General features: G+C 39.1%; 1 protein-coding gene across 3 annotated transcripts in view; it reads left to right on the top strand.

Annotated features, from left to right (window-relative positions):
- Nucleotides 1-18,552, top strand: part of rhot1b (ras homolog family member T1) — a 28,720-nt gene that overhangs the window by 5,169 nt on the left and 4,999 nt on the right. For all 3 annotated transcript variants that reach the window (XM_077199006.1, XM_077199005.1, XM_077199007.1), the window contains 9 exons: nt 979-1,080; nt 1,189-1,287; nt 2,152-2,260; nt 2,356-2,476; nt 2,957-3,041; nt 3,298-3,443; nt 3,608-3,708; nt 7,790-7,920; nt 8,304-8,387. In XM_077199006.1, the coding sequence (XP_077055121.1) occupies nt 979-1,080; nt 1,189-1,287; nt 2,152-2,260; nt 2,356-2,476; nt 2,957-3,041; nt 3,298-3,443; nt 3,608-3,708; nt 7,790-7,920; nt 8,304-8,387 (978 nt within the window). The remainder of the gene's footprint in view (nt 1-978; nt 1,081-1,188; nt 1,288-2,151; nt 2,261-2,355; nt 2,477-2,956; nt 3,042-3,297; nt 3,444-3,607; nt 3,709-7,789; nt 7,921-8,303; nt 8,388-18,552) is intronic.

The following is an 18,552-nucleotide window of genomic DNA, read 5'->3' as shown; positions in this document are numbered from 1 at the left end:
GAACGTGTGTGGATTTTAGTAAAATCATGACAATTCCAAGGGCATGACAATCAAAAAAACACTTCAAAAAATGTAAGTGGAGTGTAAATTGCAAGGCAAAGTTAGGGGTGTATAAGAAAGTAATTGATGGTATTAAAAAAAAAGTGTACATAAAAGGCCTATGGTCAAGTGAGATCTAAAGGTTTGACCTGTATTTTTTTTAACTATTGAACTTCGTGGATTTAACGTGGCGTAGACAATTTCACCTCTTTTGGAAAATTCTTTGTTGCTATTTGTCTGGTTCATAGGTGAATTCCTTATGCTTCACTTTAGGGATTTATCCTGCAATTCTGTTAATCAAGCTAAAGTCTCTAGTTGTCGGATTTGCAAATTGCTTAATCTTATATGGAAGTTTAAATCGCTCAGATAAAAAAAAAAAATCCTGTATTTCTGTATTTTCTTTGACTGTGTGTAAGATTTATGGCTGGTTTCACAGACAAGGCTTAAGCCTAGTCCCAGACTAAAATGGATGTTTGAGCTGTCGTAACTGAAAGCATCTTGCACTGGCATATCGTAAAATATGTCAGCGCCATTGTTTTGTTTCAAGATGCACACCAATAAAATATTTTTCTAAGGCATGTTTATAAAAGCTACTTAAAGGGATAGTTCACCCATAAATGAAAATTGTCATCATTTACTCACCCTCATGTGGTTTCAAACTTGTATGAGTTTTTTTATTCTGTTGAACACAAAAGAAGATATTTTAAAGAAAGTTGGTAACTAGACAGTTGATGGTAGCCATTGACTTCCATGGTAGGACAAAAATACTATTGAAATCAATGGCTACCGTCAACTGTCTGGTTTTAATTGACAAAATTTATATTTTTGGGTGAACTATACCAATGCCCTAAATATAACTAAATGTAAGGCTTACTTCACCCTTCTGTGCAACCAGGGTTTTAATGTTGAATTTGCATCTTTTCTACCTCTTTTTTATAGTGTTCAGCCAAGAATCTGAAGAATATTTCAGAGTTGTTTTACTATGCACAGAAGGCTGTCCTTCACCCTACAGGGCCACTCTATTGTCCAGAGAAGAAAGAGGTCTGCACATCTTTGTGTGTGAATACATTTTAATATGTAGTTGCATAAACCATACAGTTCTTCATGTATGTGAAGTTTAAGTGTTTTTTTTTTTTTTTTGGTTCACAGATGAGATCTGCCTGTGTTCGAGCATTGACACGAATCTTTAAGGTGTCAGATTTGGACAACAATGGTGTCCTCAATGATTATGAACTCACCTTTTTTCAGGTGAGATACCTGCTGATACAATATGTGGTCACCCCCTTCTAATTAACAGGGTTATATCATGATGTTTGTTACAACAGTTTAGGGAGAACCCTTTTCTGCTTCTGCATAACGTTGGTGTACAAAGTGAGATCTATAATGAAATAGTTTATTCTGGTGTGGAAGAGCTTAACTGGCCTCCATAAAGCCAAGACCAGCCAAGACCTGAACCACTTTCACAACATTAAGAAGAATTGAAACACCGGTCCCATCGCTAACATCAATACCTGATTTCATTGATGTCCCTAAGAACATGTTTTCATATTTATACACTTAAACTACCATTTGTTGGTCCTAACCTTTAAGAAGAGAATCAAACTCTATATGGTTATGGTTTGACTTTAAGCAAAATATAATCAAACTAAAGGGTTAGTTCACCCTAAATTGAAAATTCTGTCATAAATTACTCACTCTCTTGTTATTTCAAACACACTTTCGTTCATCTTTGAAACACAAAATGAAAATATGAAGGAGGTGAAAAATATGAAAGATGGATATTTGATATGCTCCATGTATGCATGCTGATCAATGTTTATAATACAAGCCAAATTAAATCTGTTTATCATATGGATTTCATTTACAACCTTTAACTTTTTGTAGTGTCACAGTTTTGGTTGAAATCGACTTTCAGTGGAGAGACCGATAGCTCTCAGGCTTTATTAAAATGTCTTCATTTTTGTTTCGAAGGTTAACTGAATTCTTATGGGTTTGTAATGACTTGAGGGTGAGTAAATGATGACAGAATTTTCATTTTTTGATTTTTTGAAAGGCGAACTATCCCTTTATGTTGTCGTGTATTTAATGTCATTGTCTGATTCTTATTTTTAGAGGACCTGTTTCAACACCCCTCTAGCCCCACAAGCCCTAGAGGATGTAAAAAATGTTGTGAGTAAAAACCTGACGGATGGAATGAATGACAATGGGCTCACTCTCAAAGGTAAGGCTGCAGTTGTGAAGCTTAACATTTGCACACAGCCCTGTGTTTGCGTAAATCTCCCCAGAAAGGAATATACAGATTGTTTTTTTCCACAGGTTTCCTTTTCCTACATACTCTCTTCATCCAAAGAGGAAGGCATGAGACCACGTGGACGGTACTGCGGAGGTTTGGATATGATGACGATCTTGAGCTGCATCAGGACTACCTGTTTCCCCCGTAAGAAATACCCCTTCCCATCAATCACTCTTTCAGCAAGTCACATTCTTTTGTCATGGGTGGAAGCAGCAGCGTCTTATTGCATATAATATCTGATTTCTATTCAATTGGCTTGTCTGTACATTTTCTGTTGCTTAGATCATACTGTAGATTTATATTCTTCAGGTTTGAAATACAGATGTTTTTACTGGGTCTTAGTTGTTGTGTTGGTTATATATTGTAATTTTGTCGACCGTTTAGTACAAAACACTTCATAAATGAATTATTAATTTATTTTAGTGCACAGAATATTTTTTTTGAAAAACGGATAAATAGTACAAATATGATGTAGCTGCTCCCTTACAGTACTCCCTAAATCTGGACCTTTCTTAATCTGCTTTGAACATTGGAGACTTTTCGACAATTCCAATTTAATCCAACTATGCTAATCTGCAAATTTTACAGTTATAAACATCCGACTCCATGTTAATGTTCCTACAGGTTAAAAATACCACCGGACTGCACCACAGAGCTCAATCACAATGCTTACCTGTTTCTACAGAGCGTCTTTGACAAACATGATAAGGTACAAGTGGTTGACTTTCTCAGACATTGACTGAAAAAAAGTTTATCATAATATTATATTTACATATTTATTAAGGTTATCCTATTTGATCCTTTTGAAATATTCATTAATGAAATATACCATGTTATTAAAATGTCTAGATAAAAATGTCTTTCACAAATGTGGTGCTAGAATTAATTACAAGAGTTTCAATTGCCGTTTTCTGGATGATCATTTGTATCTTGTTTTTACTGAAGCTTGTTTGTATGCGTTTTAGGACAGAGACTGTGCTTTGTCCCCTGAAGAGCTAATGGATCTGTTCAATGTTTTCCCCTACATCCCCTGGGGACAAGATGTGAACAGTACGGTCTGCACTAATGACCAGGGCTGGATCACATATCAAGGCTATCTCTCTCAGTGGACGTGTGTATCAACCATGCCATGTGTCTTTGTGTCCTTAATGTTGTGAATGTAATGATGTGTTTTTTAACAATAGAATAATCTATTGATCCTTGAAATGCTACCCTGTTGTTCATTTCTGTCTGGATGGTTCATCAGTTTATCAATTATCAATGTCATTTTTGCAGGTTAACAACTTACCTGGATGTCCAGCGATGTCTAGAATATCTTGGCTACCTTGGTTACTCTATTATTGCTGAGCAGGAGTCTCAGGCATCTGCCGTAACAGGTAAGTTAAAAGACATATTTGCTATATACTGTATAACATATACTTATATACATATACAGTGGTGGCCAAAATTATTAGAACGGTAAGATTTTTTTAATCATTACTCCAGTATTAATAATAATAAATGTTTCTTGAGCATCAATTCATCATATTAGAATGATTTCTGAAGGATCATGTGACACTGAAGACTGGACTAATGATGCTGAAAATTCAGCTTTACCAACACAGAAATAAATTGCATCTTAAAATATATTTAAATAGAAAACAGTTATTTTAAATTGTAAAAATATTTCACAAGATTAGTGTTTTTGCTGTATTTTGTATCAAATAAATGAAGCCTTGGTGAGCAGAAGAGACTTAAAAAAACTTACCGTTCTAAGAGTTTTGGCCACCACTGTATAATTACTACTTCTTGGTATTTTTGAACAAAAAGTCTGTATATTCGAATATGCGTTAATTAGCAGGGTTTAAAAGTGATGAGAAAATAATGACAGCATTTTCATCTTTGGGTGACCTGTTCATGAGTCACTGAGCCCTCCTGTGGTTATTATGGTAATTGCAGATGCAGAAATCAAAAGTCAGTAGTCCACTCAAGTCAAATCACCTTTATTTATATACCGCTTTATACAATACAGCTGTTTCGAAGCAGCGTCACAATAATATACAGAAAAATAACAGAATCAGTGTTGCAAACTTCATAAATTATGAGACAAATCCTTGATCTGTGAGGTAGCCTGGAATTAAACCACACTCTGTTGATATCACTGTTTTCTGCAAATTTGTTTAAAATGAGATTTGTTCTCCAAACAATGGGTTCCGATCTCTGAACAATTAGTTTCTTGTTCACATCAGATTTGAATTTCTTATTGATTTAAGCAAATTGCATGTGCTTTGGCACATGTGTGCATAAGAGTAAGTACAATTGTCTACAATTTGCACAATGACTTAATGCACATCATGGCTTGCTGATCAAAACTGATGAGTTGATTCTACACAACTTCTAAACGTTCTTTCAACGTGTGAGCCATCACATGCAAAATGATCCATTCAGAGATCTAAATCTGTCAGACATGTTATATTCTATGAATATTTATGACATGTAATGTTTGATAAATTGGCAAATTGTCTGCCGTTGTAATGAAATAGGAATCACTATCTTACCAATCAACCAACCAATCAAGTTAAACTAAATATGGAAACTATATATGTACATATATATATATATATATATATATATATATATATATACACTCACCTAAAGGATTATTAGGAACACCATACTAATACTGTGTTTGACCCCCTTTCGCCTTCAGAACTGCCTTAATTCTACTTGGCATTGATTCAACAAGGTGCTGAAAGCATTCTTTAGAAATGTTGGCCCATATTGATAAGATAGCATCTTGCAGTTGATGGAGATTTGTGGGATGCACATCCAGGGCACGAAGCTCCCGTTCCACCACATGTCAAGTCAAGTCATCCTCATTTATATAGCGCTTTTAACAGTGTAGATTGTTTCAAAGCAGCTTTACAGAGATAAACATATAATTTAAGGTAACAGAGAATGGTTTGGTTTTATAGTGGCTCTTGAAAAATGTTTTTTCCAGCTAAAGTTAGTTTTGATTGATTCACTTCCGTCTAAATGGTCATTTGTTATTAAATTAGGGGCCGCTAAGACGACACCGTTCTCTCTAAACAGACTTTAAAAGTGAACCTGTGATAGACGCTGATGGCGTTCACATGCCCATTAAGAATTGATTCTATAGTTATGTGCGTAAAAGATGCTCAATTGGGTTGAGATCTGGTGACTGTGGGGGCCATTTTAGTACAGTGAACTCATTGTCATGTTCAAGAAACCAATTTGAAATGATTCGAGCTTTGTGACATGGTGCATTATCCTGCTGGAAGTAGCCATCAGAGGATGGTACATGGTGGCCATAAAGGGGTGGACATGGTCAGAAACAATGCTCAGGTAGGTCGTGGCATGTAAACGATGCCCAATTGGCACTAAGGGGCCTAAAGTGTGCCAAGAAAACATCCCCCACACCATTATAACACCACCACCAGCCTGCACAGTGGTAACAAGGCATGATGGATCCATGACCATGTTCTCATTCTGTTTACGCCAAATTCTGACTCTACCATCTGAATGTCTCAACAGAAATCGAGACTCATAAGACCAGGCAACATTTAAAAAAAGTCTTCAACTGTCCAATTTTGGTGAGCTCTTGCAAATTGTAGCCTCTTTTTCCTATTTGTAGTGGAGATGAGTGGTACCCGGTGGGGTCTTCTGATGTTGCAGCCCATCCGCCTCAAGGTTGTGCGTGTTGTGGATTCACAAATGCTTTGCTGCATACCACGGTTGTTGCTCTTCTATCAAGTTGAATCAGTCGGCCCATTCTCCTCTGACTTCTAGCATCAACAAGGCATTTTCGCCCACAGGACTGCCGCATACTGCATGTTTTTCCCTTTTCACACCATTCTTTGTAAACCCAGGAAATGGTTGTGCGTGAAAATCCCAGTAACTGAGCAGATTGTGAAATACTCAGACCGGCCCGTCTGGCACAAACAACCATGCCACGCTCAGAATTGCTTAAATCACCTTTCTTTCCAATTCTGACATTCAGTTTGAGTTCAGGAGATTGTCTTGACCAAGACCACACCCCTAAATGCATTGAAGCAACTGCCATGTGATTGGTTGATTAGATAATTGTAGTAATGAGAAATTGAACAGGTGTTCCTAATAATCCTTTAGGTGAGTGTACACACATATATATATATATATATATATATATATATATATGGAGTTTGCTGACAGCACAATCACCACCATTTTTGAACATGGAGGAACATCACAACTCTGAAAAGCAGCAGCTACATCAGTACATCAGCTACATTTTTTTTCTAGAAATGTGAACTAAAAATTATTTTCATGGAAGAGCAATAGGAAGATATGCAACTAAGAAGATGTACTGTATGTTAGAGAAAGAGATAATCGAGTGTGTTAAAATGAACAAGCAACTGAGAATTTTCAGTTGACATGTAACACATTGTAAATAAACAAAATAAACGTACTGTAAAAATACAAATGTTAATTTTCCTTTTGTGTACTAGTGTTGACTTTTCCCAGTCAATTTTACCTACACTCTGAATCTGTATTTATACAGAAAAACTGACATTCTTGTACAGTATAGAAAGCAGTTAGTCAACAAAAAGGCAGGAAAAAAAAATGAAATGTGTATTTGACATGAATAAGTATTTGTTAATATACAAATGTCATGTTTTTTCCCTGCTTTTTTTTTTTTTTACTCTAACTGCTTTCTATACTGTACAAGAATGTCAGTTTTTCTGTGTAAATACAGATTCAGAGAGTAAGTAAAAATTGACTGGGAAAAGAACAAATTATACCATTATACCATGGTGAAAAAGCATCTAAAAATGTTTTACCAGTGTGGCTCACATGATGACAAAAAACGCTTTTTTATTTTGGTGCCCTTGGCCAATTTACTAACACAATAACTTGGTTTTGAAGCATGATTGAAATGTTTTGGGTGAGTTACTATGTTTTGCAGACATGCCACGATGTTGCAGCAAACAGTTGTGACAATTGAGCTTATAGTTTAGAGAATGTTAAGACCGTTTCGAAAAATGTGACAAAGCTATTGAGAAAAACTGTAATAATTAATGATCTTTACAAGGGAACTGAATCAACATTGAACTGACTTCAGCCGAAATGCATAATTTCCCCTTTATCACTGTAAAGCTGCTTTAAAACAATCTGTATTGTATAAAGTGCTAAATAAATAAAGGTGACCTGACTTTATTTACATAGTGCTTTGTACAATACAGATTGTTTTGAAGGAGCTTTACAGTGATGAAGGGGAAATAATGATCAATGATGCAAACAGATTTCAATTCTGCTATAAAATAGTTCTAAAAAATACAGCTAAAGTTAGTTCAGTCTTGATTCAGTTCAGTTCAATGACTGTGTAAAATTCATCATGACATTATGTATTTTGTTTTAAAATTCAAAGAAGATTAGTATGACAGCTGTGGTGCTGATTGAATATTTTTGCACATGTAGTGACCCGTGATAAGAAGCTCGACCTTCAGAAGAAACAGACGCAACGGAATGTATTTCGCTGTCATGTGTTTGGACTAACCGGAAGTGGCAAAACTGGTTTCCTGCAGGGCTTTCTCGGCAGAAACCTTGTGGTCAGTTACAAGAAAAAACACTTACATGTTTTAAAAAACACATTTAAATGAAAATCTATATAGACAGCTTACCTTCAAATAAGTAATGTGCTAAATCTAATTCATTAGGGATTATGTTGTTCGCTCATAGTACGAACATGGAGTAATTTGTTCATAGTTCAGCTGTTGCACAGTTTTAGATTTCATCAGAGCTACTGTTTAGAAATGAAAGGAACAACAGCAACACGATTTTGAAATGTTTTACATGCTCATCTGTGGTATTTCTGATGGTATCATTTGTAATTAATTTATTAAAAAAATTGACTGTTTAGTTACAGATGAGACATTGTCATGATTGCTGTTTTTTCCCCCCAATATGTTTATTTACTGTCTGTTACTCACAGCATCAGAGGACAATAAGAGAAGAGCATAAATCATATTATGCAATCAGCACTGCACATGTGTATGGACAGGAGAAGTACTTGTTGGTAAATATTTTTTTCTTATAGAATCTTATACCTACTTTTTAGTTTGTGAAACAAGTTTCTGAACACTCTTTTCAAACAGTATAGAGTGCTGCAGGGATGACGTCAAAACCCGGAAACCTAATTCGCTACTGGTTCCATCGAAATTTTCCTATGGAGTTTAAAATGGGGTTTTCCAAAAAATAAGGTCTGTGGTAAACATAACTTGATGATTCTTAAATGTTGTAAGGAACTCAGCTTTTTGGAAATATTAATGATCAATAATATCTTGTTATTATTAATTATAAATATTTGGGTCAGTTAATTGGATTAACTTAATGTGGCTGAATTAATATTACAATCAATTAATCAGTTCTTCCAACGAACTCTTTTGATTATTAATTTATTCTAATAAAGGGTATCTTCAATGGCCACCGAAGAATAATTATTTCTTCGCCTGTACAGTACTTTGAGCCAGTAGCAAAAACCGTGATCGTAAAGTGACTTGTATTGCAAACAAAACAGAACCAAATACATATTATGTACAAGTTTTATTAACTAAATATAGATATTTATAAGAATATAAATAAACTAAACAACATACACAAATGAATACATAAATAGGTTAGTGATAGGATGAAATTGGAAACCGGAAGAGGGTCTATGAGAAGAACCATCAGAATTCCATTTTCACATTTCATTGAATTGAATACTTGCATTTGTAATGGGAACAATTCTTGAAGTTGTTGAAAATTGAAGTCGTTGATGGTTCCGGCAGTGTCAAGTGGAAGTTGGTTGAGCGTTCTCTTTCTCCAGGAACGCATGGCTGGTTTGGTCAAGGCCTGGGACTCTGTTGAGGCCACGCCGAGCACCCAGGAGAAGTGAGGAAGTCGGAAGGATGGGTGATTGGAGTCGTTGTTGGTTGGAGTCTTTGTTCCAAAACTCTTGAGATTGTCCTTGGTTCTTTGTGAGAGAGTCATCTCTCTCCTGCCTGAGCCCATATCTGGTTAGAATCGAGGCCTGCTGGGCCCTGGGGCCCCCGTGGAGGGGGAGGGGGTTCCCCAGAATCACCAGAACAGTGTTGCGGCTGGATGAAAGAACTAAGAGAGGGAGGTCACATGTGGACTGTCTCTAATAAGGCCTGGAGAAGATCCTCCCCTAAGGGTTGAACTCGACCAATCAGAAAGGGGACATGTCTGAGAGGGAAAGTGGCTCTTAGTTGATTTATGGATCTTTGTCCCTAGCAAGATTATACCTTCATTAATGCTAAAATAGCTATAACACATCCACACTGCATTCTAGAAGAAGGTGATGTACATCAAAGTGCGGGTCATTAAAGGAGAACTCCGGGCAATTTTTAAGTTAATCTTGATCGTTAGACCTTTGTGAGTACTGACTATAGAAAAAAAAACGAACCGGATTGGTGCTTGCTACGCGGAGCTGCGACCGCGAATGCCCAGAGCTCCCACTCAGCTAAAACGGCAGCTATGGGGGCATGGACATAAAGAGCGTTTTTGAGCCTCTTAACAGACACAAAATGCAATTAAAATGTCTGTCCAACATGAACAGGGACCCTACATGTGAACAAGATGCGTTTAGCAACTTAGCCATTGTTTCAACTCACCTAAATAGTCTTTTAGACGGCAAGCTGTAGTCTCGCGCTGCAGTCCCGTGCTGTAGCCGGAAAAGGTAAACAATGTCCAGGTGGGAGGAGCGTTAATCAGTTAGTTAGGATTAGTTAGGTAGGAGGCATTATACAGGTGAGGTTACATTGATCGTTAGTTTGTTGTATACCAGGATACATACCATAATATATACCTAATAGTACACGAGACAGTAAACCATTTACACTGTTTCTTTCACAGTTTTATGCATGTTCATTTATAGATCAGTTAGTCTATGATTAATGCAGCAAAGTCTGTTTTAAAGAGGGTTTCTGTTTCATAGTCTCTCTCTTGAGTATGTGACCACATTCCTCGGAGGTCGTAAAATCTCCTTGTCATGCCCTGTAACATGACACTGTTTCTGCCCTTGTGTTTGTTCATTTGGGCTGTGTGAGGAGTTTCATAAACCTTTGTATATAATGAATAATTAGTATGTGTCTGATTGGTCCATACCCTACAGATCCCCCCTCTCGATCGTTGTTGTCCCCCCTCAAGGACAACCACGAGCGAAGTTGGAAGTGCAGAGAGATCGGACACACACTTGTCATAGAAGGCTGGAAGGCCATGGTGGCCTCTGGTTGCTCGTGTCTTCTGGAGCGGTGGTCGTTCCACGGCTGGTGATGTGGACAGTAGCCAAGTCCAGGTCTCTGCAGCAGGTGTTGAGGCAGCAGGTGTTGGGACATTCTGAAGTTCATTAGTTTTGGGGCAGGTGTTTCCTTGTGGTTGCAGGAAGTGGTTAGGCCTCTATGTAGCATAGAGAGGTTTTCAAGCTGACATGGTGCTGGTGGCCGGAGGTCAGAAGGTGGTTGTTAGCCTCTGTCACGAGAGGTCTGAAGGATTGAAGTGTTGTTCTGTCCTTATGGTGGTGCCGACGCAAGCTTGCCTAAGCTGGGGTGGGCAAGGAGTCGGAAGCTTGTACCTTACAGGACTCCTCGGGTGAGTCCTGTGCAGGGAGCTATTTTGCGTGTGTCAGCGGCTCCAGTAACTCTGAGGCAGGTGCGTCCAGCTGTCCTTGCGGAGCCTCAGATTGACACCTGTGTGAAGGGTATGGAAGAGGATGCTGTTGTTGACAGCCGTTGGTCTTCCTGTGGTGTTTGCAGGTTGAGGGTGCTGTCCTCCATGGCTTCTCCAAGGGGCTTGGCTGGTACCTGGGTTGTTGCCATGGTGACAGTTCTGTGCTGGTCCTGGGCATGCTCAGTCCAGCTGCATTGAATCTGGTTCGAACCTCAGTGTCTAGCTGGTCTGTAAGGCTTTGGGCACAGGTCCGCTCCTTGTGGGACGCTGTGATCTATTATGTGAGGTTGTTTACCTTCTGTTTTATACCCATAAGGTGGGGTAAGGAGATGAGAATCTTGATCACCCCGGTGTGGCTGTAACTCTGGCTTGGGTCATGGGTCGTTTGTCCTCTTCTCTCATGGTGCAGTTCCGTTGGCTCCGGTGCCGTCGGATGTCAGCAGCCATGGGTGGAACAGTGTTCCTCGCGATGGCTTGTCAGTCTTTTCGTTCTCCTAACCGGTTAAGGTCAGGTTAAGCAGAGGATCTGCAACATTTTGGCACACCTGTGGTGAGAGACTAATGCATGACCCTAGAAAGTTCAGAGCCACGGTTTAATGGGTTCGCTAGATATGTAGCATAAAGCTAGGTATTTCATGTGTAGCTAGCTAGTGAAGTGTGTATTGTATCCTTATCATCTTAGCTGTGGATGTTAGGAGGCTAAGACTTGTGTGGTTCCGAGAGTATTTCCTGGAAAGGGCATAGCCGAGATGAAATAAATGACTTAAGATGGTTCTTATGACTAAAATATTTCTCTGGACTTAACTGGTGGTTCACTACGGCTTGACGAAGTGAAGAATAGGAGGAAAAAGGACAGCTTTCCTATTCAAATTATGCTTATTATCAATCCTCAGGACTATAGTTATGGCCTATTAATCGTTGAAGTTACTTGTGTTGCAGGGTCATAAAAATTAGTGCACTTGTTGAAAATAAACAAAATCACAAATAAAGGTGTTTCTGGTTCCTTTCTGGGCCCTATGGGAAATGGAACCACATTTGAACAAGAGAAGAAATGGAAATAAATCATATACATGACAGAATAGACAAGTGAATAGCTGACTGCTATTATTATCGAAGTAAAATAAAAATAAAAAGGACTTAAATAAAATAAAAAATAAAAATAAAAAGGACTTAAGTAAGTGATCAAAACAGCGGGAATGATCTGAAATTGAGAGTAATCAATAGCACTAGTGACTAACCTTTAGATTTGCCTGGACCAACACTCCATAGTGGGTCACAGCTGTTGCGTGTTTAAGACCACACCGTGTGTGTCCCTCCAAAGGTTTAGTCAACATGCTGATGAAAATTCTCATAACTATAAGAATTCTTCTCTAGCTACACAACTTACACGTAATTAAACTTGGGTTTAATTGACAGGGCATCTGCAAATTTAGTCTACAGCGCTCAGCAAGGACTATGCCTAAACTAGTGAAGGTGAAATTCATCTGAGAAGAATTGAAAGTAAGGAAAGAGAAAAATTAGAAACCCTAAATGGGGTTAAAGAAAGTATTTTAGAATACTTTGCGCTGTATACATAAAAGCTGTAATTAAGGCTTCAAGTAAATGATGCTAACCGCTAACTGTAGAAGTTATTATGTAGCTTAGCCTAAGCTGGATGGATGCTAGGTTAGCTTAGCTTAGCCTAAGCTGGATGGACGCTAGGTTAAGTTAGCTTAGCCACCTAGGCTGGTTTGTTTACAAGATGACGTCACGAGTTAGCACTTCCTGTGACAAGTCGTTGTCATGGGAACCAGTGCATGTCAGAACAATTCAACAGTCCATGAAGAATGTCTGCACATTTTAAATGAGTTATGCATGTTTAAACGGGTTAAAAGGGGGCGCCTATACTTTTCAAGAACTTGATGTAACATTCAGTAAAATGCAAATGTGGTTTGGCATTTGCAAATTTATTCATGGAACTCTTCTCTTCACTGTACGCAACTTATTCTATTTGTTTACAGAGTAAGGCTATATATAGCTACTAAGCCTATATAGTTACGTCCATCTCGTGCATAAATACTGACTTTTCAGCGAGTAAACAGTTTTGATCGCTAGGTAGCTCTCTGCTTGTAGATGCAGCCAAAATTTAGGTGAATTTACATCAACCTAACAATAATTTGTAAGGTCTTTACTTTGTAGAAAGGGGAGCATCACCCAAGTCTACGTGTATATAACACTGTACTGAGATTCCTTCGTCAGAAACAGATTAAGCAATACTGCAATTTGGATTCCTTCAACCAAAGCAGACTAATAAATACCGGTACAGTTTGCATGCCGCTGAGATGAGATTCCTTTGTCAAACAGACTTACGCTTTAATGCTGAAATTACCGATACCAGTTAAGACCCTTCCTTTTTTTACTTTTTTTTAATTATTATTTTAAGTAGAGATGTCAATTCCAGCTATCGTTTTATCTGCATTTAGACAAGCCAGCAGCTAGTGATCAAAATGTGTATCGCATATCATGTCCCGTTTGGATCGGAATGATCAAATAAGCACTTTTAGGATAACAGTAGTTACGAAGGGGCTCTAGGTCATGCTAGTTTTCCCAGCTTAGGTGGTTTGTTTACTATCTGGCATTAGGGTGACGAATGCCCTATTTGGAGTTTGTATTTCCTGTAACAAGTCATTGTCATGGAAACTAATGTACAGCAGTGTATATTTCACCCAGCGGGTGGCACAATGTCTGTATGTTTCAAAAAGCAGTGCATAGTATGTTGGCACGTGAGGCTTACACCTACATTCAAGATTTCCTTTAAATCAGTAAAATTCAAATTTTACTAATGCAAACTCTTGCTTCCTTTTGAGCACACATTTTCATCTACTTTAAAAGTTTTATGTCCTATGCTGACTAGGAACTTTGTAGCAGAGTCGTGCATTGTGGTCATGCCGTGTGTCTTCTGGGTTTTGAAGTTCAGAGTCAAAAGGTTCTTGAAGCTGGTGTCTTCCTCCATCACAGGTTTGTTGCACGCTCCGAGGTAGCTCGCTTGATGTCTGTGGTAGTAGCACAGGGACTTTCAGGGTTACCCTGGTTGGTGTCTGGGACCGCGCCCAGTCTACATTCAGACTCTTAAGTTTGAGAATCCTGTTGTGATGGCTTGTTCCAGCTGCTGGTAGTTAGACTGGATGTTTTCTGGCTGCCGAGCCAGAAAGCGTCGCAACTCTGGGCTGGATGTGATCCAGATCAGATAGAGTCTAGCAAGCTCTGGTGTAAATGCAGGGATATGTCTGGCCATTCGGTTGAGGTCTTTGAGTGTCACTACAAGCGTCGTTTCAAGATTCTTCTGAATCAATCCTTTTCCTTCCACGGCTGCAGAAGCTTTAAGGAAATTGTCTGATGACATGTTAAGCAGAGGGGTTTGTCTCCCCCCCCCCCTTTTGTGCAGGGCGGGGGAAGCCTACGCTGCTGATGCGAAGTTCAGCAGGGTACATCTTTCTCGTGGGGTCCATTTGCAGTTGGTTGGACTGTTTCAGTTCTATTTGGACCACATCGAGCTGGTCTATAATGTTGCAGCATTGCTGAGTCAGTGTTGGGACTTCAGCTCTGGCTGCAAGCCGATGGCTTCAGCGTCTCTCTCTTTGAGTTCAACCAGTTCCTCTCTCGTCTGTTGGCAGGTGCTCAGCAGCTGTCAGAGCCGCTTGAAAACTGGTGATCTCTTTCAGTTGCTCCCCGCTGTCAGGGTCTCTGCATCTGTCCTGTGCCTTCTCCCGTTAAGCAGGGTTCGTTCTCTGTGGAGTCCTGTGGCTGGCAGCATTAGTTCATTTATCTCCTGTTTGGGGCCTGCGGGAGCATGGCCAAGGAGAAGATAATGCTGGTCAGCTCTTGGTGGCTCAGGCTGGGTGTCAGACGTCTGCTTTCGTTGTTGCCTAACTGTTCCTTCCTCTGCCGTGGCAGGTCGTTGCCTGCTTCAGGCTGAAGGATGTCCATGACACTGCTCTGCCGGGTCTTCAGGTGGTCCTGGTGGCAGGGCCGGGTGTCTGAGGCCTACTGGCACACTTGTGGGAACACGAGAGAGAAATGGCACAGGCAAATGCAAGTTTCTACAGAGGTGGTGAGCTATCTGTGTGGGAGAATGGCTATGTGGAGCAGCTAAAATTTAGTGTTGGTGAGCACACACAACAAAAAAAAAAAAAGGTTTTGAGTATCTTAGTTGACGTGCTTTAAGAAGCATCGACTGATGACTGGGCTCTTACATGTCATAACCTATTACTCAAAAATGCTGATGGTTCTTCTCACATGTTGTGCTACGAGAGTAACAGATAGAGCAAAACCAAAATAAAACAATAGGATGAAACCAGAAAAGAAGAGGAAGAAAGGAGTGTTTTACCTATTTAGGTTTAGCTAGGAGACATAGGTAAACAGGAGTCACTTATGGGTTATGCTGCTGTTAGACTAAGCTACCAGGGACACATCAGACATCTCAAGGTCCAAAAGAAGAAGAAGAAACAATGGGAAGTGTTTCCAGTTCTGTCTGGGGCCTACTGTGCGTTTGTGTTTAGCCGTACTTCATGTATTTAGCTTGGTGCTAAGGAGTGAGGATGGGTAAAACACAGACAGGAAGTAGGATATTAATGACCTGTGTAACTCACTATGGAAACAACAGTCGCTAGATATTGTAATCCTATAGAGAGAGAGAAGATGAGGATAGTGACTAGTGATCTAAAATAAGGTAAAGGTAAAGTTAGAATGTCCTTATAGCTCTAAGAAAACTAAAAGGAAAGGGAAGCGTATCAAGTAATTTAATTAAATTTCAAATTTAGTTGAGCCCTTTTTTTTCTTTAGCTGAATATAAGAATTCAGGCTGAACCCAAAGTAAATAACTAAATTGAAATAAAATCAAAAAAAAATTATGTAAACATTGTGTGTTCTCATAGCTCTGGTAACTATGGGGGAACTTGAATAAGCAAATTGATATAATTAAATTCCCAATTTAATTAAATTCCACTTAACTGAATAGGACGATTCAGGCTCAACAGGTGTAAATACACAAAATAAAATAGGGGTAGATTTAAGTAAAAATAAAAGAAACACAAATAAAAACCCAAAGTATCTGGGTTTCAATCTGAAAGTGAAACCAAGAGGAAGGGGTCGAGAGAGAGAAAGAGAGAGAAGAGGGTGGTTTAACCCTCTTATGAGACGTGCTTCGTGAAGCTCTGGCACCAGGGTGAATCATTCGTCTCAAATCATTCGGAGTGTGTAATGTGTATCACTGCTAAGGTCACGTGATTTTATTAAACTGGGCTTCGTTACGCGTCATAGCTGTTTCGAAATTGTTTTAAATTTCAACGGTTCGTGAACCAGTGTGTATCTGGTCTCTATGTGATCTCGTATCACTTTATACATTCGTACACATTTAATGACGCATTTGATAAAGGGTCTGATTGACTTTCGAGTCAAGCTTTCATAAAACGAGCCCTACAGTTTACTAAGATATTGTGCCTTGAAAGACACCTCATATTAAACGATATTAGGTAGCTCGCGGATTGCCATTACCTGATTACACCTTTTGATAAAACCTTTGCGATTGGTTTGTAAAAGGTGTTCCGTTGATTTGAGTTTCCGCTACACTTACACTGTTCTGACCAGCAGGGGTCGCCAGCGAGGGCGCTTCAAACAAAGAATCATTTGTGACGCAGTTGACTCCTTTGATTCAAAGCCTCGAAGAGCTTTGACTCTCATTACTCGTGTTCAAATCTCTCAGTTCAAATCACGCAAAATCTATAGTCTTTGGTTTAAGGTTACACTTTACGCTCTAACGTGTCTAAGTTTTTAGGCGGTGCTAAAACTATCACTCGAGGTAGAGGGTTTTACTTGTAAGTTAGGATTGAGGGAGCTATTGGCTACAACCGTCGCTTGTTTACACGAGGGTCTGTGAGATTGGTGCTGTTGTCAGAAAAACTAGATAGGAACGCCTGCTCGCGTTCCGGACGCAATGCCAACCAACAACACAGATCGTTCGGAGCAGCGATCGAGCTGTGCTGACAGTTTGCACTGAGTCTCTCGCTTAGACACGACGTTGCGTGTGAGTGACTCTTTTTAACAAATCAAAACAGCACCGTTCTTTCACAGACAATGGCAAATTACTAGTTAGCTGATTGTTCTAATACGAATTCGACGCGTTTGTTTCATATGAGCGCTTCAGCGGTTTAATATGAATACAATGACGTAACGCATAATAAGGCCTTAATCGGTGATTGAGGAACATCGCTCAGATCACATTCAAAAATGCTGAAAATGGAGATTTCTTCGTCCATATCAGGTTAATTTGTTCTGGTACCATTTATGCGCGCGGCTAATCTGAGATTTCTTCGTCAGAGAAGGCTTATGCTCGATTTATATCTGAAATTAGGCTTTCTTCGCTAATATTAGGAGTTTCTTATCGTACGATTTAAATATGCATTATAGCATTTGTGAACTTTCTGCCATTCGTAGGAAGGCATATTCAAGCTATAGTTTTGCTGATTTACCCAGAAACTTGTACGTGCATGTATGAGATGTTAATAAAAACTTATGGGACAACATATGATTGATTACTGTCTGCTTGCATACAATGTTTAATACGATGCCTTAAAATTCTCCACCATATATGTAAGCAACTCAGCTTTTTGGAAATATTAATGATCAATAATATCTTGTTATTATTAATTATAAATATTTGGGTCAGTTAATTGGATTAACTTGATGTGGCTGAATTAATATTACAATCAATTAATCAGTTCTTCCAACAAACTCTTTTGATTATTAATTTATTCTAATAAAGGGTATCTTCCATGGCCACCGAAGAATAATTATTTCTTCGCCTGTACAGTACTTTGAGCCAGTAGCAAAAACCGTGATCGTAAAGTGACTTGTATTGCAAACAAAACAGAACCAAATACATATTATGTACAAGTTTTATTAACTAAATATAGATATTTATATGAATATAAATAAACTAAACAACATACACTCATATACAGAAATAGGTTAGTGATAGGATGAAATTGGAAACCGGAAGAGGGTCTATGAGAAGAACCATCAGAATTTCATTTTCACATTTCATTGAATTGAATACTTGCATTTGTAATGGGAACAATTCTTGAAGTTGTTGAAAATTGAAGTCGTTGATGGTTCCGGCAGTGTCAAGTGGAAGTTGGTTGAGCGTTCTCTTTCTCCAGGAACGCATGGCTGGTTTGGTCAAGGCCTGGGACTCTGTTGAGGCCACGCCGAGCACCCAGGAGAAGTGAGGAAGTCGGAAGGATGGGTGATTGGAGTCGTTGTTGGTTGGAGTCTTTGTTCCAAAACTCTTGAGATTGTCCTTGGTTCTTTGTGAGAGAGTCATCTCTCTCCTGCCTGAGCCCATATCTGGTTGGAATCGAGGCCTGCTGGGCCCTGGGGCCCCCGTGGAGGGGGAGGGGGTTCCCCAGAATCACCAGAACAGTGTTGCGGCTGGATGAAAGAACTAAGAGAGGGAGGTCACATGTGGACTGTCT

Source organism: Siphateles boraxobius, unplaced genomic scaffold (genome assembly GCF_051911475.1).
Source record: "Siphateles boraxobius isolate OS27281-9 unplaced genomic scaffold, OSU_SipBor_1 41, whole genome shotgun sequence".
Taxonomy (NCBI): domain Eukaryota; kingdom Metazoa; phylum Chordata; class Actinopteri; order Cypriniformes; family Leuciscidae; genus Siphateles; species Siphateles boraxobius.
Note: the sequence above shows the minus strand (reverse complement) of the source record. Positions and strands in the feature narration are given on the sequence as shown.